The sequence below is a fragment of the Solanum dulcamara genome, chromosome 3, assembly GCF_947179165.1.
Source record: "Solanum dulcamara chromosome 3, daSolDulc1.2, whole genome shotgun sequence".
In the NCBI taxonomy this organism is placed as follows: Eukaryota; Viridiplantae; Streptophyta; class Magnoliopsida; order Solanales; family Solanaceae; genus Solanum; species Solanum dulcamara.
Genome location: NC_077239.1, coordinates 9,825,499 through 9,852,941, shown reverse-complemented (window position 1 = coordinate 9,852,941; position 27,443 = coordinate 9,825,499). Strand labels below are relative to the sequence as shown.

At 33.0% G+C, this 27,443-nt stretch overlaps 2 protein-coding genes across 2 annotated transcripts; one reads left to right on the top strand and one right to left on the bottom strand.

The window, feature by feature from the left end:
• The first annotated feature begins 8,411 nt into the window (after positions 1-8,411).
• LOC129882387 (calcium-dependent protein kinase 13) lies at positions 8,412-18,142 on the top strand. Its single transcript, XM_055956656.1, has 7 exons — positions 8,412-9,247; positions 12,017-12,160; positions 12,269-12,421; positions 15,302-15,417; positions 15,502-15,666; positions 17,184-17,414; positions 17,507-18,142. Exons 1-7 carry the CDS (start codon positions 8,617-8,619, stop codon positions 17,654-17,656), a joined length of 1,590 nt encoding a protein of 529 aa, XP_055812631.1. The 5' UTR covers positions 8,412-8,616; the 3' UTR covers positions 17,657-18,142.
• A 965-nt stretch (positions 18,143-19,107) lies between these two features.
• Positions 19,108-20,820, bottom strand: LOC129881536 (MLP-like protein 28). The gene is made up of 2 exons (XM_055955719.1): positions 20,568-20,820; positions 19,108-19,677 (listed from the first exon to the last, which is right to left on the bottom strand). The coding sequence occupies exons 1-2, from the start codon at positions 20,752-20,754 to the stop codon at positions 19,409-19,411; spliced, it is 456 nt and encodes a 151-aa protein (XP_055811694.1). The 5' UTR covers positions 20,755-20,820; the 3' UTR covers positions 19,108-19,408.
• Positions 20,821-27,443: the final 6,623 nt, after the last annotated feature.

Sequence of the window (27,443 nt, the reverse complement as noted above, 5' to 3'; positions counted from 1 at the left end):
AGTAGGACCAAGACAGAGTACTTAAAGTGCAAGTTCAGTGAGACACCTCAGGAGGTTGGCGCGGAAGTTAGGCTTGGTGACCAGGCTATCCAAAAGAAAAGTAGTTTCAAGTACCTTGGGTCTATTATGGAAGGCAGTGGGGAGATTGAAGATGACGTCACACATTGTATTGGGGCAGGGTGGAGAAATGGAGGCTCACTTTCGGTGTGCTATGTACAAGAAGGTGCCACCACAACTTAAGGGCAAGTTCTACACAGTGGTGGTTAGACCAGCTATGTTATATGGGGCGGAGTATTGGTCAATTAAGGTCTCTCACGTTCAAAAAATGAAAGTAGCCGAGATGAGAATGTTGAGATGTATGTGTGGGCATATTAGGAGCGACAAGATTAGAAATGAGGCTATTTGGGACAAGGTAGGAGTGGCCTCGGTGGAAGACAAGATGCGGGAAATACGATTGAGATGGTTTGGGCATGTGAAGAGGAGAGACACAGTTGCCCCAGTGCGGAGGTGTGAGAGGTTGGCCATGGATGGTTTCAGAAAAGGTAGGGTTAGACCAAAGAAATATTGGGGAGAGGTGATTAGACAGGACATGACGCAGTTACAACTTAGCGAAGGCATGACCTTAGATAGGAGGGTGTGAAGGACCCATATTAGGATAGAAGGCTAGTACATAGTCTCGTTATTCTTCCGTATTAGTAGGCGCATTAGCGTATTATAATTTCTTGTGCTCTGACTTCTGTTATTATCTTTCTATTACTTTCTGTACTTTGATTACTCTATCTTATCTGTGTCGCTTTTGTTATTTGCGTTATTCGTTATTTGCTTTCCCATATCGCTTTGAACTTTTTAGCCTTATCTGACCTCTTTTTATGCTTCTTTTGAGCCGAGGGTCTCTCGGAAACAGCCGTCCTATCTTGGTAGGAGTAAGGTCTGCGTACACTTTACCCTCCCCAGACCCCACATTGTGGAATTTCACTAGGTTGTTGTTGTTGTTGTTGTTGTATTCGTGTCCGGTACTTGATTTGGATTCTGATTAATAATCTGAATTCGTATTGTGTAAAATCCATTTAAAGAGAAAACACTTCCTAATAAGATTTTTTTTTATATTGAGAACTCAAATTCGAAATCTTTAATTAAAGGTGAAAGGAATCATATATGTCATGATCTCACTACAGCCATTATTGATAATTTATCATTGTCCCTTAATACTTTCAAAGATGCAGAAAGTTTACGACATAACAATTAAATGCGATGTTTAGGAAGAAAATGTATGGATAATAATATTTAGGGGTTGTTTGGTTGATGTTAGAATTATGCAGGCATAATTAGTAATAGATGAATTAACTATGAGAGAATTTATGTACTATTTTACGCATTAGCTATGCAAGTTTTGGTTATTCATGTCTTACTTATTTCATGTTCTATCATGTATAAATTTATCACTAATTGTACATGTATTAGTTATTCTAAATTGCATATCAATTATTATATTAATTTTATACATGAATAACTTACCTCCTAACAAGCTATCAAACATAATATTACTTATGTAAAATTTAATCCCTCATAACTTATTTTCAAACCAACTATCAAACAATCCGTTCATATATCATACATGGTGCATTAATTATAAGACCAAAAGGCCAATAATAAAAATGATTTTCCTGTGAAAAAAACTAGTCCCTCACCCCTGTATTCCAAAATGGAAATCCAAGGAGGCACTGTCCTTATTTTTTAATAGATGAAACAATTATCACGTGACAAATATTGATTATACTATACTATGATAGTTTAATTATTTTCAACAACTTGCTCATCCCCTCTTCAACTAAGTTTATCCGTCAATGGTGTCACAGTGTTTAAATGGTCAATATACTTTAATCAATTTTACCAGGTTACTTCCAATCTTTTTCTCATCTCACTAAGTAGTTCTAGTGCAAGGATACACTATACTTATAAGTGTCATTTCTGTGAAGTGGCTAAAACACATCTAAAGTATCATATTTTTTAAGTTTCATATCTAAACTATTGAAAATGTGAGTCATACCTAAATTATCACTTATTAGTTTGAGAAACACACTTTTTTCTTTTATTACATTCAGCGTATGTATTACTAGAAAATTTGAAAATAAAAATTTTAAGTGTAAGAGCCCGTTTGGATTGACTTATAAGTTGATGAAAATAACTTAGGTTTTTTGAGTGTTTGCCTGGCCAATTTAAAATTATTTTGTGCTTAAAATAAGTCTAAAAAAATAATTGGGGTTGTTTGGCTTAGCTTATCTAAAACAATTTATAAGCTACTTAGATAAGCTAAGTCAAACATGCACTAAATCTGATTTAGATCCCCAATGACTTTTAAGCGATTGGTCACCGACTAAAAAGATGTTGCAGCATGCAAATCATTTAAAACCTCATAAAAAAACCCACCATTGTGTTGCTTTTCTCGGTCTTTTTCAACAGTTATATTCTCTTTTTGTCACGATCCAACATATTAGATTGTGCGGGCATCTACTCTAACACCTATTGGAGAATCCTTATCATCCAATTTAAAAATGGGAAATGCGGAAATTTATAAAAGATAGGAAATTTTTTTAATAACTTGAAAAGGCCATGAACCTCAAGTACAAGAAAATACTTTTACCTTTAACTAAAAAACCCTCCCAAGGAACTAGTTTAAGCAAGTACAAAAGTTACTAAGATTTAAGAAATAATATAAAGAAGGAGACACAACTTTCATCATAGGCAGAGAGGAATGAAAACTGTCGGAGATTATCATCGTATTTACCTAAGAAACACCACTGACCCTACAATCAGACTATGCCAAATAACATAGCAAGAGTAATATTAGTACAAACAACACGTACTGAAGCATCATCGGCAACCCGAATCCACCACATAGTAACATGTAAATAGTCAGAAGGAAACATGCAATATGATAATTATCCATTCCAAATCTGTTCACCATGCCTCTACTATCCCGAATTCACTATCCATAACTAGTACACTTTGATCCTAGCTTCCTACCTTCTTCCGTTGTCAACTCTACCATTTATCATTCCACTTTATTATCATGCTAAGACTTTTTCAAGCCTACCCTTTATATTACGCTAAGGCTTTTCTAGCCTAACCCTTTATACACACTAAGGCTTTTTAAGTCTAACCCTTGAAACACACTAAGGCTTTCTGTAACGATCAGTTCTGATCGTTATAGGTAGGCCAATGGTGAACGAATTGAGCCATAAAATATTTTAGTTAGTGACTTAAAAATTCTAGGTTATGCTAGTTTCAGACGGAATCTGAGTAAGGTGAGGTGTAGGAAAAATCGGAAATGGATTGGAGATAATGTCTAGGCTTGGGTTGGTTTTTCTAGTAGCCAAGATGTTAAGGAGTCCATAGGGCCTTTCAAAAATCAAATTTGAGTGAGTAAAACTTCCAAAATTGAACTTGTGAAAGGGTTGGTATGAAACGTTAAGGATTAAAGGTATGTTGCTAAATATGGGCTTTTGGGGAGGTTTTCTAGTCTCTAATCCCGTGCAAGCCACTATAGCGAGTGTCATTCCGCTATTTCAAGACAACGACCAGGTGCTATGGTGGGTAATTAGGCGCTATAATGGGTAATCAGGTGCTATAGTGCTTGGGTGGCTACGTCCGCGTCGCTATACTGAAGTAGAATCGCAATAGTAGGGTAAGACAGGTTTTTTTCAAAAAAGTCCAAAAAATATCTTATTTTCTGCAACTTCATTTTTGGAATTGAGAGGTGATGCAATCTACAGAAAAACTTAAGAATAACAAAAAAAGAAAGTAAAAGAAAGGAAAATAAGATAGAAGGGTAGATACATGAAAGGAATCAAAGACAACCAATTCAATATAGAAATGACCTCCTTTGAATATCTTATCAAACACCTAACCTGTTAGAAAGACCTCAAAAAATTAGAATTTCCAAGCAACCCTTCTTTCTAATCTGCAACACAACCAAAAGCTTAAAGCAAGCACTCAAATCTCTCAAAAAGTATTAGTCTTGATGTTTGATCATAATCTACCTTCCAAAATAATAAGAACTATTACTTATACTAGAAAGAAAAATAAATATAATAGCTATTACAATTTTATCCTTAATGAAGTAAAGGCGTTGTTTGGTTGTCTTTCTTCGCAAGATGAGAGCAAGCATTAGATGAAGCTGATTTTTGTCCATCTCGCATATCAACTTCCTCTATCGATAGCGTAAAGCTTCCCAACGAAAGAGACTAAAATCGTATCTGATTCCTTGGGTCTTGCTGCATCAGCTATCGTATATAGGAGGCTTTAGCCTATAAAGCAATTTAGTAGTCGATTCCTCTGAATAACATGACAACGCCTTGACCTTTTCTTCCTTCTTTGAGGACCAAAATTGATCTTCGAAATGGAGAGTTTACAACTATATTAACTGCATGTCGAGCGAGAGCGTCTTCTTCTCGAGTGAAAAAGCTTACTATTGCTCTTTAGCTAGCCTTGATCAGGGAGAGCTCAACAAAGTCGAGACCAAGATGATGGATATTTCAAAGAAGATCGAAGAAGATGTTCTGATTCACCGCTTGAAAGGATGAATGCTTTAAAATTCATAAAGTAGCATGACCAACTTGTTCCTTCAACTTTCATCATTTCAAGCTATCATAAATATATGGAATCCTCGGGATGATTCCATAATGCACTCAAGTGCATCTCTCTTCATGAATAAACCTTGTAACACTTGGAGCTCACATGCTTGGCTCCTCGTGAAAGGCCTCGAGGCACCTTGGGCTGTATCAAGAGAGGCGTTTAGGTAAGTTCATTACTCCCCAATCTTGTAAATTAATTCTCAAGCCTTAGAATATAATATATTACTCTTGGAGAAGGGTTTTGACTTGATTTAATGGTGGAATAAGCTCTAGTTTGAATAGAATGATCATTAATTGCCTTAAAATTTAGAATTTGAGTATAATTCGAGTTTATTTAGGCCATTATCGTTGATTGCTTTATTATTGTTTTAGAGCAAGAACAAGCCATGACACTTCAAAATGGGAAAGCTCAAGTTCTTTAGAGTTTTCAAGATTTGATTCGAGGTAGGTGATGGTTGTGTGTTTCCAAGCTATGCATGTATGCAGGTTTGTAGTATTATTTATGCAACACATGTGAAGGAAACTAAAAGGCTAATGTGAAATGACACTATATTGATAATCTCATGCAATGAACCTGTTTATTTACTTGTGGTTTCAAGTGCATTTGTTCATTGTGATTGTGTATGTTTTTTGTGATTGATGGTTGACTCGGGTACCATGCAGATATTGAATACTAATTCTTGGCTTGGATACCACGCCTGATATGAAATAATAGTCGGCTCGGATATCGCACCAGTACACTAACAGTTTGTATGTGGGTCCATGAGAGGACTGAGTATGTGCATTTGTGATCATATGTGATATTTTTCATGCATTGGTTGATTCAGGATATTGTGATTGTAATTTGTATTATACTATGATTGTTGGCTTATGCGTTCGATTGTTTTACTATTCCGTGGTGCTTGTTTATATTCATGTTTTAAAATTGGTGTGTGATCTTACCAGTATACTATGGTTGTGTACTAATTCCACACTTGCTCTTTTTTTGTTGAGCACAAAACATATTCAGACGACTCATATGAGACCTTAGTTGAAAGATGCTTGACTTTCAAATCCAAGAGTGAGCTACTCTTCCGGGCTATCATGAATTCTTCTCTATTTCTCTATTTATCTTTTCAGACACAAACACTTTAGACTTTTAGTTTATGATTTCTAGTTTTCGGTGTTGCATTCCATCCTTGCCTATTTAGAATTTTGATACTATGACTTTCACATTCTAGGAGTTTATTTCCGCAATTGTTTATGATGATTTGACTAAGTTTATGGGAACTTGCTAAAAATAATATAGCCAATTTTTTGCATACTTTTCCAAAAATTACATTATTGAAATAAATAATCATTATATCTGAATAAGATAATAAGTATTATACCGCTGAAACATTATTATTATTATTTTTATTTCACTAAGGAGTTCTAATAACCAAGTTCTTTTTTATAATTTTATAGATTTGACCTGAAAAGAAAAAATAACATTACTTTTTTGGTAACTAACATAATTTTATTAATGACCAGTGAGAGTGTTTACAAATTCATAGCTCAATCAAACTCGACTAGCTATCTCCTAGTTATTAATGTCCTAAACTAGTGCATTATATAGATACAACTTAAAACTGAAAATTCTGAATGAGAGTAGTGATATCAGGTGTTGGTCGAGCACTACAAATATATATGTATTATCTCAACATATAGCAACCTCAAGAGTCTAGCATGGATATATTTTTCTTTTCCACATTTGAGGCTCCATTTTAGATGATTGTGGAGTGATAGGAGGCTCATCAATCTATTCCACAATATTTGATTACTATACAAACACACATCATTAAAGGATCTGCACAATACACTAATATGTACAATTTACATTCATTCTCCAGTCTAACTATGGCCAGATTGAGTGAGAATATGATTTTGCTCCAACATCTTCCAAGCTCAATTAGGTATCGTAATAGTAGCCAATTCCTGATTGTTGATGTATTAGGCATGTATCAAATAATCATTATTGCATCTAAACAAAAAATAAACAAGTACACAATTGAAACTCCATTATTTTAGTAATATTTTTTAGGTGACTAAAAATAACGAAACTCATTTTTGACATGAAAAGAAAATACACAATTGGAATAGATAATTATTGCATCTTAATAAATTACACAATTAATAACTTATTATTTTTTATCAAAAGTAATTTTATTTGGCTAAAATAATAGTAATTTGAGCCAGGTTTTTTTATTGGCTTGAAAAATAAAAATTCACATTTAAAAAAAATAGAATTGTGACTGTTAAATTGTTAAAGGTCTGTTTGGAAAGCCACTTAGTAATTGGAATTGATGTAATTATCAGCATAGTAATTATACGGCCTAGTAATTACAATGACCTGATTGTTTGTCAAAATATAATTACAAGTGTACTATTTGGTTGCACAAGTGTAATCACAATGTTATATTAAATTTTAAAAATAAAAGTTAATCATTTAAAATTTAAAAATTATAGTAGACAAATAAGGACCTTTACAAAATATTTAAGATATATATTAATTAATAAACATATGTTCTTAACTAATATTATAAAAATAAATTTATTTATATTTTTTAAATTAGTATATTTTGATTAATTTAATCATAAAAACTAAAAGTATAAGATTTTTATGAACATCATGAAATGTATGTTTGAGAAAAATGTTAATATTATAGATATAATGTCATAAAATTATAAAAACATTTGAAAAAAATAATCTATCAAGTTTAACTAAAAAATAAATAGTTTGCAATGTGAAATATCAAGTCAATACTACTAAAATAAATGAAATTGAAGATATGACATAAATTCTAAATTCAAAACAAAAAATTTAACATAATACTCTTATATTAAATTTCAACACAACGTACATAAATATGATTTAAAAGAAAAGGAAAACGTAAGTGTATAACCTTATTTAATAATGAATTCTACTTTAATTTAAACATCAAAATACTAACAAAATTATGTAAATAAAAAAATAGAATAATAAATAAATAAATAATATGAAAAATTACATGGAATCATGTGAAAAAGTAAAGATTGAGAATGAAAAGGAAATGAAATATAAAAAATAAAAAAATAAAAAATATATTTTTAGAAAATATTAGAATAATAGAAATATTTTATAAATAATAGAAATAAAAAAATATAAATATAAATAAAAGAAGAATTTTAAAAAGTTTCATGTAATTATATGGTGTAATTATATCAATTCTTACCATTCTTTGAGAATTGAAAAGTGTAATTACTTCTCTTCAATTATACCCAATTTCTCTTTTATCGAGTAATTACTTGATTTATCAAATATGCTAAAGAGTGTAATTACACCAATTACACTAAATTCCAATTACATGGTGGCTTTCTAAATAGGCCCTAAATATGTAAGTTCAAGAGTAATTAAGTCTTCCTATAATTTAAAAAAATTAAAAAAACAGGTCTAAATTTAAAATAATCTTTAAATATTTTATTATTAATAATATATAAATAACTAAATTCAATAGAACTAAATTTTATATTATTAATATTTGCATAACCCTAAACAACGACCAAACAAACCTTAATTCCTAATCTAGTTAGGATCTGGTCATTATTGATATGGTGGAAGTAATCATTAAGAATCATGAAATGTGTAAGGAAAAACAAATTTAGCAGGGAATAAAAGTAATTATTTAAAGTAAGAGGAAGATATCAGTGATAATAGCTAAGTAAAAGGACTTCTCTATAAATTTCGAAATATTTTTAAAAACCAAAAAAGAGCTTTCACATTACAAAAGCGTCTGAAACGTTATCATACACAGCAGTCCACTGATTGCATTTTCAGTCCCTCTTTTTCTTCCTTTTACCATCTCCGGCAGCTCACTCCGGCGGCTCAGCTCTGCTCATAGTTCAAGGGTTTAACACTTCCAAATCATGCGAAATCAAAGATAGAAATTGTTAGTGTTAGGGTTTTTTCAAGGTTGAATTTGCAATGGGGAACTGTTGCAGATCTCCGGCAGCGGTTGCTAGAGAAGATGTGAAGTCCTCTAACTACTCCGGCAAAGATCACGGAAGGAAAGAAAAGTTCAGCGCTGGAAACAAGCAAAAACCGATCACTGTGTTAGCTGATGTTAAAAAGGAGAATGTTGAGGAAAGGTATTTGGTAGATAGAGAGTTAGGAAGGGGAGAATTCGGGATAACTTACCTTTGTATAGATCGTAGCAGTAGGGAACTTTTGGCTTGCAAGTCGATTTCGAAACGGAAGTTACGAACAGCAGTGGATGTGGAGGATGTAAGGAGAGAAGTGGCAATTATGAAGCATTTGCCACAGAATTCAAGTATTGTGAGTTTTAGGGAAGCGTGCGAGGATGAAAATGCGGTTCATTTGGTGATGGAACTATGCGAAGGTGGTGAGCTATTTGATAGGATCGTTGCCAGGGGGCATTATACTGAACGAGCAGCTGCTGCTGTTACACGGACGATTGTGGAGGTTGTGCAGCTTTGTCACAAACATGGAGTGATTCATAGAGATTTGAAGCCCGAGAACTTTTTGTTTGCTAATAAGAAGGAAAATTCACCTCTCAAAGCAATTGATTTTGGCTTATCAATCTTCTTCAAGCCAGGTAAAAAGGGAACCTTTAATTGGTCTACAATAACACAAGCAAATGCATATAGTTTATCTTACAAGTCCTTGCTGTTTGCCCAGATTGTTTTTATGTTCTTTGTTTTATGCTGTTAGGGAGTGTAGATTTATACAACTTAGATAGACTATAAAACTATCCTGTGTAAATATGCCATCATCAGGATAGTCCTCTGGATTAGAACCAAAAGAATAAAAGATTATATCAGCAATTAGGACAATTTACCAGGGGAATGGTACAATGATGTCTACTGATGTGCTCCCAGGCTGGGAATGGTAATGTCTGGACCTGCGAGCACAAATGGAGTTGGACCAGATTCACAGGGTTTTCTCGTTTACAATAAATAAATAAACAAAGTTATCTACTGATGTTACATACTTTTATAGGATGATGAAATATGCAGGTGAGTTCAGACAAAGGGGTCATTGCTGTGTAGGTCTTATTACTTCTATGTGATCTCAGATAAAATTTGGTGGACCCTGTCTTATATATTAAAATCCCCAACGGTTCCCTGTGTAGAACAAACAAGGATTGCTGATATGCTTGACAGAAGTTGTATTCAGTTAATGCTGGAGAAAAACTAGCATCATCTCCTTCTTTTTGTACCGTAACTCTCTTTGTACAACTTATGTGACAAGCTAGCTCTATTAGTACTACTTACTAGTGGAAAGAAAGGGTAAATGCACTTTGTCTTATACTCTCATTGAACTCACTGGCTGTATAGAGGAGGAAGTCAGTTTTGATATAGGATTAAGCAAAGGGGATAAATTTTTTACCGAACAAAGAAGGGACTAATGTATGTCTCTCCACCTTTATTCTTGTGAAAGAATATTGGTTCTTCCAACAGCTCCCTAATGCTCTTTAGCCTTGAAATTGATTGTATCATGTTGGAATCATTGCACTTCACCGTGTATTACAGTTCGTGTATTAGAGTTTGAATCTTAGTGAGATGAGGTGTTCTCTATTTCTCTCATTTAGTTCCAGTTGATAATTCTTTTGTTAGTTGAAAAAGACAAAGGAGTAACGATTTCTAATTGGAGTGCTAATATTATGGTCACGTTGCAATTTAAACTTGTGACAAGGGTTTGACTTAACCTACACAAGAGAATTGCATTTGAGCTGATTTTGCAAACTGTTGGTGAGCTGTTTCATGATCAATTGATTGGTGGAAGGGTCCTGTAGACAACTATAGTGTAGCAAACATATACTCCATAGAACATTTCTATCAACTTAGCTAAAACAATACCCACTCGCTTTCTATGTGAATTCCGTTATATTCTGGTACTTGCAGTGTAAAACCTAACTTACTGTCTAACTGCATTATTTGTTTGGATTAGACAAACTTCAAGTTTCTCCCCTTAAGAAGAATGAAGTTGAAGTGGTATTAGACTGGAATTTTGGTGCCAAGATACAAACAATTTGGATAACTAGGCATAGGCAAATAGATGAAGATGTAACACATGAGTTTTAGAATAGGATGACTTAAATGGAGGTAGGTTATGGGAAATTGTGCAATAGGAAGATATCTATAAAAGTTAAAGGTAAGTCCTATAGTACAATTGTCAGTCCGATAATCTTACATGGGAGTGAAAGTTGAGCCTCTTAGCTTAACATGCTTGCCGGATGGAAATTTACAAAATATGGATGAATAAGTATGTGCTATTATATAAGATTACTCAAGATTAGAAATGATTAAATCTGACAGAAGGTATAGGCCGAACACAGAATAAAATGATGTCCCTTTAAGGACATCCAATGAAAAAGATAAAAGGATTAAATAAGAAAAAGTCATTTGAGACCCTGTGATCATTCTGTCGTACTTACCATCCATCATTTAGAAGTCAATGTAGGATGATAAACACATAAAGAAACTTGCCGACCACCAAATTAGTTTAGGAGCTATCTGTTTTTTTTTTTTTTTGGGGGGGGGGGGGGGGGGCTAAGGAAAAGAACTGCTCCAGTGTTGGTCAATTCGTGCATGACTCCAGATTACTACAGTGTAGTTGTAGTATTCTTCTTCTTTCTTAGATTTGGAAAGTCTTCGTTGTCTATTTCCATGTATATTTATAGATTTTCCCTCTCTTTTTCGTTTAATATTTGGGAAACAAGAGATCAGGTTACCAGCTAAATATAGGATTGATGTTTCAGATTTTTTTGTAGACAGTTCTTCCTTTGTAATGGACATCCTTCCTATTACTCAAATTCATCTTCGGCCTTTGGGTTTCGTTCAAATAGTTTAGTATAGTTTTGTTCTATGTCGCCAGACTCTTGAAAAATGTCGGGTGTGTGCCGGATCCTCCAAAAATGGTGTATTTTTAAGGATCCGACATGGGTGCGGCAATATTTTTGGAGAGTCCAAGCAACTTAGGTTTTGTTTGACTTGACAAACATCTGCAGGGGTTCTTAGTTGCATAATAATGCTAACTCAGATGCTTACTTTAAAAGGAGAAGGGTGAAGCTAATTTTGATATCTATTGAATATCTCACCAGATGTTTGTTTCTCTGTACTTCCCTTTGTAGGGAAGTAGGAAAAAGAAATAGCTTAGATAACTAGATAACAAATTCAGATCCAATCAGCAAGGCACACGGTCTTGGACACTTAACCTTGTGGTATAAATAACTGTCGCTTTCCTTATTGTTTGGCACTTTGGGCTCGTCTTTTTCACTATTACTGACCTATCCAATCTTTATCGTTGCTTATCTTAACTTTACATATTGCTAATATTTAATGCTTGAATTTATTTATTTTAGGTGAGAAGTTCTCCGAAATAGTTGGAAGTCCCTATTATATGGCTCCTGAGGTGCTCAAACGAAACTATGGACCAGAAATAGATATATGGAGTGCAGGAGTCATTTTATATATTTTGTTATGTGGCGTTCCTCCCTTTTGGGCCGGTAAACTCTCTTCCTGCAGATTTAATTCCTCCTTTCTGTCCCACATGCTTCATATGTAGCATTCTCAGATGCCACAGTCATTTTATTGAAATGAATCTGTTCATACAGAATCTGAACAAGGTGTTGCCCAAGCCATTTTACGTGGGGCAATAGATTTCAAGCGGGAACCCTGGCCAAGTATTTCAGAAGGTGCTAAAAATCTTGTCAGACAAATGTTAGAGCCAGATCCAAAGCTTCGACTGACTGCAAAGCAAGTACTTGGTATGTTATGTTTCACAGATGCTTATTAATTATTTTTGGAAAAATCCTTGCCTTTATCGAAGATATATAGAAGTACTGGATAGCCTAATTAGGCAAGAATCAGCTCTTTAATGTGCTTTGCACATGCTGTAAGACATGCATGCATTTTATATACTCCACCCATTCCATTATATCTGACTTAGTTGGAACCCTTAGAGAAAGAAATGATGACTTTTGAAATTTATGGTCTAAATATGGCTATAAAACTTTTGAAACTTGTGACCTTAAACATGCCATAACATTTGTGTGGGTCTACAAGCTTCTCAGTACGGGTAAAATGAAAAGGGTAAGTTTAATTTTTCCCAAGTTTAGAATTGTGTCGTACTTTTTGGAACAAATTAAAAAGGAATTTGAGTCGCATAAACTAGAATGGAGGGAGTGTGTGTTAGACAGACCGAATATATAACTGCTTTGAAGGGTCAGTACGTGAGGCATAAGATCACGCCTAGTAAAAACTCCTGCAACTGCATCAACAGGCTAATGATCAAGTAGTTGAGATAATCGTGCAATACTTCTATTTCGTGATTTATTCTCTAACTGTAGCTAAAACTAATGAAAGCATAGGATCACACCTAATAACAAAATCCAATGATGGCATCAACACGCTAATGATCAACTGGTTGGTATAATAGCACACTTATTCTGTTCAGTAATTTTACTCTCTTAAAATTGTATCTAAAACTAATAAGCATCATTCAGACGCTAAAGAGGGTGCTGTTTACCTTCTCTCTACATCTTGGGCGTGCTGTATATATGTATGACAATATAGATGTAAATTGGCCCATCCTGGATAGTACTGATGAATACAACTGTTTTCTTTTAATTTTACATGAAACAACCTCTCTATTTCCATGAGGTAGTGGTAAGGTCTGCGTACATCCCACCCTCCCCAGACTCCACTTGTGGGATTTCACTGGGTATGTTGTTGTTTGTTGTTGCCTCCTTTATAATCTATATTAGAAATTGTTAGATCAATGCTTTTATTTTGGGGATCTAGTATCATCACACGTTCATGTTTAACACAAACCTCAATATTGAGTAACGTTGAATGTGTATATTGATTAATTATTTTCTAGGTGCCTTTACTTTTGTAATGTTTAGTTGTATGATTTGTGATCATATAATGAGTCTTCCTAGCGTTATAGGAACTAGAACTTATTATATCAAAACTTTCTAATGGTTTGTTGAGAGATTTGTGTATCGGCTTGCAAGTACCACACAAGATAAAGGCAGATGAAACGGCTGGCAAATCAAGTGGTGACGATTTTTGTATGTTCTTTGTTGTTTCTAAGCGCAAGATGTATAGATGTATTGGTAGCAGTGATGAGGTGTTTATTACAACCAATGGTAAATTATCATCTGCAGTTTGTACCTTACATCGTTATCCATATGGGAGAAGCCTGGGAAATAGTCTAACCTTTGAAGAGACTTGCAAGCTCCATAAAGTGGTCAAATCTTCTTCAAAATGCCTGAGCTTGAAGTAAATTTAGTGCAATTTAGCTTCTCCTTACAGCCATACCCCAATTCTAATCAGATCAAAAGGTGAATTCCCATTCTTTGTGGGATATTATGTGATTGGATCTCTGGTCATGTTGGGGAGAGTGGTATGGCTCTCATAGCCATCGAGGGGTTAAACATCTCAATAAGCTCAAACTTCCACTTGCCATTATGAGCATTTATTAAATCGGACATCCTAGCAATTCTTGAGCTTTGTAGAGCTGCAATGCTTAAAGGAAATTTATTGTGGAAGTCATGGTTCCTCCCAGAAAATGGTTGGACAAATAAAGGAAATGGTACATTGAACCACAAGCAACCTGTAAGATTTGGGATGATGAAGGATTAAGACAAGGAAAAAGCATGGGCACAGCCATGTAGATCCAGTAGAACGGAGAAAAATATGATCTTTGATGGATTAGTTGCAAAAAAAATAATTCTGTTCAGCTTGCTCAAGGTAAAGTGGACTGTTTGATTTGGACATCCAGCAAAAATAAGAAGTTTTCTGTTAAAAGTTGTTGGAGCATGCTGATAAGGAAACAGTTCACTGGGTGACTGGGATAATGTTGACCTTGGATGATGATTTGGAAGACTAAAGCTCCAGTTAAGGTAGCATGTCTGGGATGGATTGAAACTTTGGGGGCATGTGCAACTCAAAATAATCTATAAAAGAGGCTTTACTTTGTGTAACAGAAGCTATTTTTGTGAAGAAGAACAGGAAACAGTTGAACACTTAGGTATTGCAGATTCTCTAGTTAATGTTGGGAACTTTTTAAACATTTATGGCATCTCATGAGTGATGTCTTAAGATGTAAGGGGTCTGTTAGAAAGCTGGCAAGGTCAAAGGGTTCCTAGTAGGCTGAAACAGATATGGAAGACTATCCCACTCTGCATCTTCTGGGCCATCTGACTGGCAAGGAACAAGGGCTTGTTTTGAAGGGTATAGAGATCACCTTTCTAGAGTTAAAAATAAGTGTCTACATAATCTGTAATTCTGGTGTAATAGCAATATGTCAGTTAATCTAGATCAGTACATGGATTTTCTGGAGTTAGCTAGAAAAGAGTATCAGATTGTCTGGTCAGGTTCTGTTTTGATTCTTCTATCCTTCTGTACCTTCTTGTTACTGTTTCCATAATACTTTACAGCTTATCACAAAAAAGAAAGAAAGAGAAACGGTGGCAATTCATATTTCCTTAGCAAGACCTACTAAGGTCTTTGTTGTATTAAATTTTATTTTGGATGCTTGGCGATTTGTTAGGTTTATATCAATCACCTGCTATTACAACAGAAACCCTATCTTATGCCTCTTGTTTTTTATGAATTGAACAAGTTTTCTCTTCTTGTAGAGCACCCTTGGCTTCAAAATGCTAAGAAGGCTCCGAATGTCCCCCTTGGAGATGTTGTAAAGTCGAGGCTTAAGCAGTTTTCGTTGATGAATAGGTTTAAGAGGAAAGCTCTGAGGGTGTGTTAATTTATCTGATGCTCTTTTTATCTTCATGTAGCTTTGCACTTCTTGGACCATTAAAACGTGCATGTCCAAATGCAGGTGATTGCTGATTTCTTGTCTAATGAAGAAGTTGAAGACCTCAAAGAAATGTTTAACAAGATAGACACTAATGATGATGGCATTGTTTCAGTCGAAGAACTTAAAGCAGGACTAAAGCTCAACTCCCAGCTGGCAGAATCTGAAGTACAGATGCTTATTGAAGCCGTGAGTCCACCTGCTTATTTCTTGATGAAAAATTTGTCCTGAATTTCCCACTTCTTCCTGAGGTTGACATATAGATGTTGCTAAGTATCTGTTAATATCATAGGAGAACGTGCTTTCTGGTATTGACGGTGATAACATCTGCATTGGTTGTCATCTCACATGAAATGTTTAAAATTCATAAATAAGTGAAGTTTCCATTTCCCTCTAGGATATTTTCTAGTGACTTGGGAATCAACTGAAGTAAAGTATCAAGTTGGAACTAGGGAGGGTAGGGACTAGGGGAAAAGTACGTTCTGAGAGATTATGCTTTAAATTCTTTATTCATGCATCATGTCAACATTAACTAGTTTTCTGTTCTATGTTTGTGAAAATAACAACTTTGCTAGCATACTTTACGAGTTCTTGTCTTCTCTCCTCGATCTGTTTATATCTGATTGGCAATGAAGAATTCTCCTTTTTTCTATACTTTTACTGCGTTTAATTTGTTTCTTCCAGCGAATTCTTTGCATTTTCCACTCCTAACATACACCATTTTTTATCTGTACCTATCCTCCTATTTCTTACATTTTACCCTCTAATCTATTAGTTTCTTTACAAAACCATATAAGAGTTGATTTTGTTAAGGATGAAGGAATTACAGTCTTAATCTTTATAGGGGAAACTACCAGTGGTCTAGCCTCCCAAAAGTGTTCCTTGTACTCCACTAATAATACAAGTCTCTCTCCGTTTTCCATGCTAGTTTTCATCAAGTTCTCTTCACCAAATTCGAAAGAATATAATAAATTTGAGTTTTAAATGCAAAGGTCTGAACATACCTCAATTTTGCCTCATCCTACTAAGCTTTGCCCTGTTTTTTTGTTAAAGCTAGGAAAACAGAGATTTGTCTAGTTGAAACCAACCCCATCACATGAAGTCATGCTTCTGCACTATGGGAGCACATCACTGTAGGAACATGGATGCGCTTGTATTGAAGTTATAGATTTTTATTCTAGTCAATGATGAATTGATACATTCCCCTTTGCAAGTTAAAGAGTAAAAAGGAAAAATAAAAAGGGAAACCCTCAGTGATTGGAACTGTTTAGAGATGAACAGGACGTGAATTATCACTAATTAATTTAAAAACAAAGCACATCTTGCTAAGCCTATAGCCTAATTTACCTTTTAAAAAATGAACACTTTTATGATTTTGCAAAAAGATAAATAGATTAGGTGGCAAATTATAAAAAATAAATGCAAATAACTCTCTTGCAGTCACTGTCTTTGGCTCTCTTTAATATCTGCAAGTTAGTTGATCTCTCTGGTTAGGATAAGCGTGTAGTCTTGTTTTTATTTTTGTTCTCTTATGTAGTTCATTGCTCATTATATCATCGAAGCATTATCAATGGTCAAGTTAGTTAAATATATTCCACTGAATGCCTTCTATTACATTCTCCACCCCCATCCCCCAACCCCAAAAAAGAAAGGGGAAAAGTCAAAGTTAGGAAGCCGTGAACATGGGATTACTTTGTTTCCTACAGATTGATACTAATGGCAAAGGGACCCTGGATTATGGGGAATTTATAGCCGTTTCACTCCATCTTCAAAGGATGGCTAATGATGAACATTTGCACAAAGCTTTCTCCTATTTTGACAAGGATGGAAATGGTTACATTGAGCCGGATGAGCTTCGCGATGCCTTGATGGAGGATGGAGTAGATGACTGCATCAATGTGGCGAATGACATTTTCCAGGAGGTTGATACGGACAAGGTGAACATGCGGCAGACGAGAAAAGCCTCTGCTACTAACATATATTTAGCTTGGGATGGTATTTTCCTCATCTTCTCTTTCTATGAATGCAGGATGGGCGCATCAGCTTTGAAGAATTTGCAGCAATGATGAAAACTGGGACAGATTGGAGAAAGGCATCTCGACATTATTCAAGAGGGAGATTCAATAGTCTAAGTGTGAAGCTAATGAAGGATGGTTCACTTAACTTGGGAAATGAGTAAGGTTTACATACTTTACTGTTTCATTCATCAAAAATCAAGTTTTGTATCAGTGTATCTTGATCTCATCCCATTGTTTTATGGGGTTCCCATGATTTAGTTGGCTTGTCAGTATTCCGAAGTGGCGACTTCATCTGGGTAACCTTTATAACCATTTGAAACACAAGAGTGTATCCCCTATCCTCTTCTTGTTGAGAGTTTTTCCTTGTTCCAAATTTTTGTACAAAAAATATTTTCTTGTGTCATTGTTGTCTGTGTCTATTAGTAGGATTGACATGGAGCTAACATACATGGAAGTATGCTAGTTCAAATGACTTTCTTTTATCCCTTTTTCTCCAATCCTCATTTTCCTAGGTGATTAGTACGTACTATAGCCGTTTAAGGCTGGGGAAAAGGAACACTAATTCTATTGGCTCTAAACCTGCATTCTTCTTAGCAATCGTTTATGTAAAAAGAGGGGTTATGTCTTTTGATATTTCTTGCCGAAAATTGGGGCCTGTTTTTCTGCTTGTCTGAATTTGTCTAAGATCTTTGATGAATTGGAACTTGAATATGGACAATTGCCTTAACAAGATGTGTCCTGTCTTGCTACTATTCAAGTGCATTTTGATTTTTGGGCTTTCTCTCGTATTTCCTTTGTCAAAAAATGTGATATCATTTGACAAAAAATTTACTATCGAAAAATGTGATAATAGCTATGGCCAGTAATTTATTGTTACTGGCAATGTTTCACAGGAATTTCCGATTGATTGTAGTTAAAATAATGACGTAAAATGTAACCAAAATGGAGGAGGAAAGAGGACTGAAGACTTAATTCACAAAATCAAACCAAACAAATAAATTCCTTCTTAAAGAAAAAACAAATTATACAATATTTCATGAAAGCACCACTTTCATAGAGTGAAATGATAATTTTAATCTGGTTCATCCATGTCATTATCAGTTGGCTAAACTATACCATTGAGTGAGGTTGTTGGGCGATAAAGATTCACTACCAATAACCATTGATGTAGAGTCAAGAGCGGCGGGAAAAACAAAGAATTGCTGAGGATTTAGCCATTTATAGAAAAGTTTAGAAGATTCTTCAAAATGAGACTTTGAAGTTTTAGAAGATTCAAATTCCAAAAAACAATGCAAAAGAGATTGAAAACATATAAATTTTATTGGGATTTTGGATCATCATAGCAACGCTTTAAAAACTGAACAGAATTAATAAAAATAAATAACCTGTTAATTAAAAGATCCATTTAGAAAGGAAATTAAAACAATTATATGCACCAGATAAATTACAAGTGTAATCTAGAGAACATGGGACTATTATTCTATATAAGGTTAAAATAGAACCATATTGGATTTGGATGACGAAACATGAAAGGGAACAAGATTAGCAAAATCTCAAACACATGAAGAGAGAGTCACCACAGTAAGATTTAACTTTTACTTAAATCACAAAGTCAAATCAAACAAATAAAATTCATTCTTCAAGAAATAAAAGTACAATTTATTTCATGAAAACACAACAAAGCAAATTACATCTTTATGAGAAACACAAACATCAACAAGCACAACCACTTAGAAAGCACCACTTTCATTGAGCACATGGAAATCCCTTATTCACACCAAAATAATTAATTTTCTCTCAACCACCTATATTGTTCGAACTCTAATTATTCATAAACATGATGCACTCGTGTTGAATTTCTTACACAACTATTGAAGAATCTGATATTACTATTTGAAGAGTCTTGAACAACACTAATTGTTGACATGGTGGGCGTCGACATCTTTGGTGAGATTAATGGCTAATTGCAAATAACGTAAGGGTTCTTGAACGTCTTCATTCTGCTTCTCATAGTCTATTGTCCATATAACCAAGCTGTTTTCTCCTTCATTTTCAATATGAACAGTTGCTTTGAAGGTCTTGTATTCTTCTATCAAATGACCTTCAAATGCCTTGAATGTCACTAACCTTTTTTCCTTGTTTATCTCATCAACCACCACCTTTACAACCTTCTCCTGCCCCTCTATTTTTTTTTTTGTGTGAGAAAAAAAAAAGAGGAAAAATTACGTTTTATGTCTATGGGAGAAAATATTTATGTCACATAATCATATTTTGAGTTTGTTATTCGATTTAGTCTATAATAATGTACGTATAAACACTTTTTATACATTATTATACATGTTTATACAAGATTGATACATTAGGTCTAGCATTTTCCTCCAGATATAATGTTGTATATTTATATATTTGACTACATGACATAAAATTGTATGTTGGACCGTATATTTTTGAAGATTTTTCATTTATAAATGAACATCGTCGAGAATACAAATAAATATTATTACAGGCTAAGTAAAACTGTTTTTTGGTACACAAATAATATGATCGATTTATCCTTATGCGAATTTATCTAGTGTATACCTAAATTATTTTTGAATTTTTAAAATCCAAAATAATATAATTTAATTTGTGTATTTAATTTTGTTTTTTGTTTAGATGCAATGGCTATTCATTGTAACTGTGCATCTTTCTTTATTTATTTTTTTTTTGGCTAAAGCCTATTGTTTTAGCCAAATAAAAAATTTATTGAGAATAATCGAGTTCTAATTGTTTATTTCTTTTTATTTATCTGTAGATGGAATGACAGATTATTTTTTTATATTTCTTACTTTTTCAGTCCAAATTTATAAAAAGTTTTGCTAAATAAATTTTATAAAAAATATTCATCCTAAATCATAGAGTTTCAGCCAAGTTTTTTTTTTTTACAAATTTGGACTGAGAAATATGATAAAAAGAGTTTCTGTAAAAAATTAAGAGAAATTGTCCAATATAGTGATTTATAAATAGAGAAATTGTCATCAATAGTCGTTCAACGTAGAGTTCAATTAAAAGAAGGTGATTAGAAAACGTTACCTAGAATATAATTCCAGTTGACAACGGAGCCAACAGTACCCCAATCTCCTTCATGTAAATCGACAGCTTGAATAGTTTGTGGTGCAACATTTGGAAGATGGTGTGGTTTGTGACAAAACATTTCATGAAACAAATCCTTACAACCTTTTAATTCTGTTTCTGAAATCAACTTTCCTTTCAAACTCATTTTTTTTTCTGATCAATTATTAGAAATAGAAGTATTGTTGGAATTTTTTTGATGGATAAAGAATAAGAAATGGAAGTCCTTATATAGTTGCACTTTGGGGATTGTCAATTCTCTGCCACCATAGATTATTACAATTATTTTATCCAACTTGAGTATTTTATATAATAGTGACAACAAAGATTTTTTGACACGTGGTTGCGTGATTTAGCAATAAATATGATCTTGATGACTATGACAATTGAATTATTTTATTAGAAAACCAAATATATACATAAAGTTGGGCCATTTTCTTGAATTATTTTATTAGAAAAACAAATATATACATAAAGTTGGGCCATTTTCCTTCGTTTTGGAGCAGTCGTTAGTAAGAAGAATATTTTAAAACAATTTGGTTAGTTATCTAAGGGTGGGGGCATGTTTGAATAAAAAATATAACAAATGATAAATTTGATCTATTTCCAATATTTCAGTGGTATTTTTAGCGATTTTTTCATTGTATAAAAGACTCAAAGCATTCCTAGTTGAATTTGTTTGTTTTACTTCTTTTTTTAAGTATTTCGTTTAAAAGGAATATTTCTTTCCCAATTCTAATTTTTAATTTTTTATATGACATGTTTATTCCATAAGATAAAAGAAAATTTTTATATATGGCAAATCTTTTACGCATAATAATTCCATATGAATATAGTTTTTCTAATTACTTATAATGACAAACATATACAAACGTTGTAGCGAATTATACAAGCGATATACCCATGAATTATTTGTATACTGAAATATACAAACACTGCAAATTGTATAACGAATTATACAAATATTGTACACGAATTGTGTAGCGAAATATACAAACGTTATATAAAAACTACGAATTGTATAGCGAATTATACAAACTCTATACAAAAACTGCAAATTGTATAACGAATTATACAAACGCTATTATATAGCAAATTATACAAACGCAGTACATGAATTGTATAGCGAAATATACAAATGAATTATAGTAAATCTCCGCAAAATATACCCATAAATGATAATAAAATGAAACTAAACCCATATGGAGTAATAAACTAGTAATGTTTGTCATCTCATGTAATTTAAAATAATTCTACTTTCTTAAATTATGTGTCAAATTAAAATGAAAGGAGTATATTTTTAACTATTAAATAATTTATTTACTTTAAGTTATATCTATATTTTAAACTTTACTCCTTATTTAAAGGTAGCATAATTCTAAAATAAAATATAACTCAGTTACATTGTAAAGTGAAAAAATATACATTTTAAATAATTCAAATTTAAATATGAATAATAAAATTTAACTTTGTAATTGAGGTTGCACCAGGGATTAATTCTTAGCCCATTTTTATTTGTCTTGGTGATGGATGCGTTGACGCAAAAAATTCAAGGCGAGGTGTGATTGTGTATATTATTTGCAAATGATATAGTTTTGATTGATGAGACTCACGACAGAATTTGGGCTAAGTTGGAGGTTTGGCGATAGATCTAGGGTTCAGGTTGAGCAGGACAAAGATAGAATACTTAAGAGTGCAAGTTCAGTAACGTGGCGTATGAGACAGATATGAAAGTGAGGCTTGATACACAAATTATCTAGAAGAGATGAGATTTTAAATATCTTGGATCTATTATCCAAAAAAATGGGCAGATTGACGAGAATGTCACTCACCGTATTGGTGTAAGGTGAATGAAATGAAGGCCCGCTTCTAGTGTCTTGTATGATAAGAAAGTGCTACCAAAATTTAGAGGCAAGTTCTGTAGCATGAGTTAGATCAACTATGTTGTATAGGGCGAAGTGTTGGCTAGTCAAGAACTTTCACGTTCAGAAGTTAAAAGTTGAATAAATGAGGATGATGCGATGTGTCAGTGTCACGATCCAAGCTATATCCGAGATGTGACACGACGCTTAGGGTCTCGAGAGACTCTAAAAAAGCCTCTTAGTATACATAGCATGGCCTAAGCTAACATGAAATCAAGAGTAAACTTAAATGCAAAAGATAAGTCTCAAAAGTAGAAATCTCAATAAAGAAGAATCCAAACACAACATATGAAATGAACAAAAATTATACTAGTCTAGTCTGACAAGCCTATACCAATCATAGACGGGGGCATATGACAAGACCTAACTCATCCAAAACATGTGAAATTCTAAAAGCCATTAAAAGGAGGACATAGGAAATCATTATGGTTGCGCCCTCGAAGCATGAGGACTCTCAAGCAATATAGTGTCAATGGTAACCTGTACTAGCCACGAGAGTGATGAGAAGCGTTAGACCCTACATTATAAGATAATGTAGGCACAAGTATGCATTAGTACATGGAATGTATTAAGTATGTGAGAAATATGTATAATGTAAATAGGAGATCATAGTAGGCATAAACATGAAATGCATGACCAAAAATCCTTGAAGAACTTGAAAGTAACTAGAAAATCATGAGATAAGGTCAATGCATCATTTAAATGACATAGTGAAAAGCTTTAAGGAAAACATAAACATTTTGTGGGATGTTAACCTTAACCGACAATAAGACCATGTGAGATATAACATGGACTTCGGTGTAACTCGTACAACAAAAAGAAAAAGGCTACTTGCTAAGGTAGACTCCGTATCATTTCATCATGATCTATTTTTGGATTCACTAGCTAAGTCATTTAAGACAACTTATGGGGGTACATAGTTTGAGATTAGAGGTTGCTACTAGAGACTCTCTTACCAAACCTCCACCTCAAGCCCTTTCAGTGCTAAGTCAAATCCCAACGGAATATATAAAGTCAATTATTAAAACATAACATTAGGAAAGGCAATAATCATTTACCATTCCACATCATAAAATTGTACAGGAGTAGCTCCTTTAAAATCATGATTCGTAACATAATTCATATAGACACTTGCCTTTCTAAGCATCTAAATCATGATTTCTTTCATATTGTGAGAAAACCTTTCACAAATCATTGATACTTATTCAAAAACATCCTTAAAAACATACGTCATCATTTTCATAAAACATGCATAAATTCTTCATCAAATTCATGATCATATAGTTCATAGTGTATAAGTGAAATTCAAGGCATAATGCATGAGTTCATATGAAATAAATTATAAATCATGTATTTTAATCATATAATGCATAATAAAGTAGAATAACTTCAATTGAATCATAATAAAAAGGACCCATGATGATTTTACATAAACCCTAATTGAATTAGGTGAAATAGAACTTGGAGAATTGAGATCTTTTGGGACCCAATGGATGAAAGGATTCCACATACCGAGATAATCAAATTCCAAAAGCAATGGAGATTGAACTTGAACCCTAGCTTGTTCGAGAAGAAGACCCTTCAGAGAAACCCTTGGTGCCTTAGAGGAATTTTTGAGAGAATGACAGGGAATGATGGTTTGAAGGGTTTGGATAATTATAGGACGCCCAAAAATAGTCCCATAACGACATAGTTTCAATATTAAAAGAATGAAAAATATCCAAAATCCCCCAGGAAATAACTGACGGCTAAGGTCTACGGGTGCCTTTACAGATTGTAGAAGCCCATACGGCCCATAGAAGACCACCCGTAGAAAGTGCCTTGAGTTTTTGAGTTCTGAATCCATGGTCTACGGGTGCCCTATACAGCCCATAAAACCTTGAATGACCCGTACAAGCGTCCGTAATACCCAAGCTCCTGAAAGTTTAATCTTCTAAAGTTTCCGTCTATGATCAATTTCTACGGCCTGTAGATCCTTCAAAGGGCAGTAGATCCCCTCGTCCTGCATAAGTTCCAAAGTTCAAGTCTCTAAACCTCCACCTACGGTCCTTTCTACGGACTGTGAAACTTTATACGGTCCATATATGGGTTCGTATAAGGACTCCTAAAATCATGATATTTAACCTCTAGAACCTATTCACGATGGCCTTCGACAGACCGTGTAACTTTGTATGGTCCGTATATGACCCTATACAACACCTGCACCAACAACCTCTGCAACTTCTCTTTTCCTTTTTGACTTTGCAACTTTCGGGGTCTTACAATCGGCATACTAGTAGAGATAGAATTAGAAATGAAAATATCCTGGACAAGGTGAGTATGACTTCTGTGGAGGACAAGAAGTGAGAAGCGAAACTGAGATGGTTCAGACTTGTGATGAGGAGATTTTCAAATGCCCTAGTGTAGAGGTATGAGAGACCAACTTGAATAGTTTTAGGAGAAGAGAGGTAGATTGAAAAAAGTATTGGCGAGAGGTGATTAGATAGAAAATGATACAATTACAACTTTCCCAGGATACGATCTTAGATAGGAGGTTGTGGAGGACACAAATTAGAGTAGAAGGTTATCATGAGTTAAAAGGAATTAATTCTTGGCAATCAGCTGCTGAGAAATCATTCCTATAAAAAAAACAATGGTATCACCATCTTGTAAATCATAAAATTCTCTTTACTAAATACTTGTAATTTCTGTTTACCACTATCACTATTTGTTCATCAACTTTGAACATTCATCAAGTTCGTTCGAAGATATCTTAGCTAAGAATGTCACTAAAATCAAGCCCTACACAAGCTATTTTTTGCTTTATACTATTTACTTCCCGTCATTTTATCTAAACTTCTTTCTTATTTTTTATAGCTTTATCGCTTATCTATTTCGTTATGAATCGATTCAATCATATATTCTTTAAACCTTTCGTATAAATTTATTCGTATCTTTTTAGGAAAAAAATTGCAAATAAAATTATATTTGGAATTTGAAAAATACTCAAAATTCTATTTTCACTTTCACTTTTTTCAAATTTGTCCTAAGCTTTTCATTTTTTATAAAACAACCTTATTTAAATTATATTTCATATTTAAATTCGTTTTTATATTTTTTGAAAAGATATATTTAAATTCTAAATATTTATTATAAAAAATAAAATAAAATACAATTTTATCTCTGATTTTAATTTTTTTTAATTAAAAAACCATATTTTCATGACCAAGCGTCCACATAGTATTCTCAAAAAAATATTCATATTTTACTTGGTCCCGCCTAATATTTGATTAGTTCCTACTTAATAAGTAGTTGTCATGATGTCATTGATGATGCTTCAGATACTAACTTGACAGCGAAACCATAAAAAAAATATTATACTCTTGAAAAATAAAAATACTTTCTTCTTTTTAATTAATTTATTTTATTTAATTTAATATGAAATTTTTTAAATTATAAACATGTGAAATATATTAAAATATTTTTTAATTTTATGATTTTAAATATATCGTGTGAAAAGTTAAAATTAAAGAGTTATTAAAAATTATTTTTTAAAATAGACTAAAAAAGATAAATAAGACCAACAAATTGAATGGATGACATATAATTTATCCATATTAATTAGATTTTTTAATATAAAATTGGGTATTGTTAAGAAGTAGTTAAATAGGTACAAACAATTACAATTTTTTTGTAATTTCTAAAGCAATATTGTTTTATAATAATTTATTTATTTATACTAAAATAGCACTAATCTTAAAACGTAAAGATAATATGTAGTATATTAAAAAATTGTCACGCTGAAGGAAGAGGTGACCATTAATGTAGCAAATAATTGAGCACTTAGCGTCTTAAATAAGCTTCCAGTGACTACTGAATTTTGACTAAATATTTTTGATCTTTAAAAAATAGATAATAAATGATTCACCTACTTAGTTTTTGTATTTTCAATCAATGTCCACACAGATAATTTTTGTTTCAAAATTAAGATTTATTTACGATATCATGTCATCGGTAAGTTAAAATTAGAGTTGTCAATATGAGACGATTAGTTCATTCGAATTAGTTCATACAAGCTTTCGAACTTTACGAGTCAGGTTGGATTGACCTATTATTTTGATGAACCAAAAAACAGTCAGCCCAACTCATAACTATGTGGGCTAAGGACTGCGCCTGGCCAGTCCACTTTTTTAAAAGAATATATATAACAGTTTCTGACAGAAATGCAAGATAAGACTGTGTACAATAGATCCTTGTGGTCAGGCCCTTCTCCGGACCTCGCGCATAGCGGAAACTTTAGTGCACCGGGCTGCCCTTTTAGGTGTAATATAGTGAAAGATTTTGATTTTACAGAAATTTGATCAAAATCCAATGATTTATAGGATAAAATTTGTAATTACACTTGTATTTGACAAAAAAATCAATTATCTTTTTTCCTAACCTTTTGTTTTAAAAAAAACTTGTCTTATTTTTTCTATTTATATATTATTTAAAATAAAATAAAAGTCACATGAATGTGTATATTAATTTGTATGTCTCTTCATGTCTATTGTCTCTTTTTCATATTGAAACGACACTTTTATTAATTTTATTTAAGGTCAATCAATATTGTCCATTATGATCCTTGAATTATGATAATAGTGGTGGATTAATATTTCAATTCATTATCACTTTTTTTCTCTCTATAAAGTTCAAGTCTAATCTCTTTGGATGGATATTTTATCAAAATATTAAGATTTATTTCTTTTGAGTTATAAAAATAAAAATTGAGTGAAGTGTTATTTTTAGGGGGGAAAAGCTTTCGAAGGATTCATTCTTATAAATTCTAGTCAATTTTATAGTAAACCACGTGGAATTATTTTTCTTTTTTTTTTTTCTTAATAAAAGTAGATGGAGCGTGTTATGTGAAGAATTTGAAATAGATTTATTATGTAAT

Excerpts from the sequence above, each read along its gene's own strand:
- LOC129882387 (XM_055956656.1), top strand. The coding sequence starts at position 8,617 with ATGGGGAACTGTTGCAGATCTCCGGCAGCGGTTGCTAGAGAAGATGTG. Across the intron at positions 12,422-15,301 it reads GACTGCAAAGCAAGTACTTG|AGCACCCTTGGCTTCAAAAT; the intron begins GTATGTTATGTT and ends CTCTTCTTGTAG. Across the intron at positions 17,415-17,506 it reads AGGAGGTTGATACGGACAAG|GATGGGCGCATCAGCTTTGA; the intron begins GTGAACATGCGG and ends CTATGAATGCAG.
- LOC129881536 (XM_055955719.1), bottom strand. The coding sequence starts at position 20,754 with ATGAGTTTGAAAGGAAAGTTGATTTCAGAAACAGAATTAAAAGGTTGT. Across the intron at positions 19,678-20,567 it reads CAACTGGAATTATATTCTAG|AGGGGCAGGAGAAGGTTGTA; the intron begins GTAACGTTTTCT and ends AAAAAAAAATAG.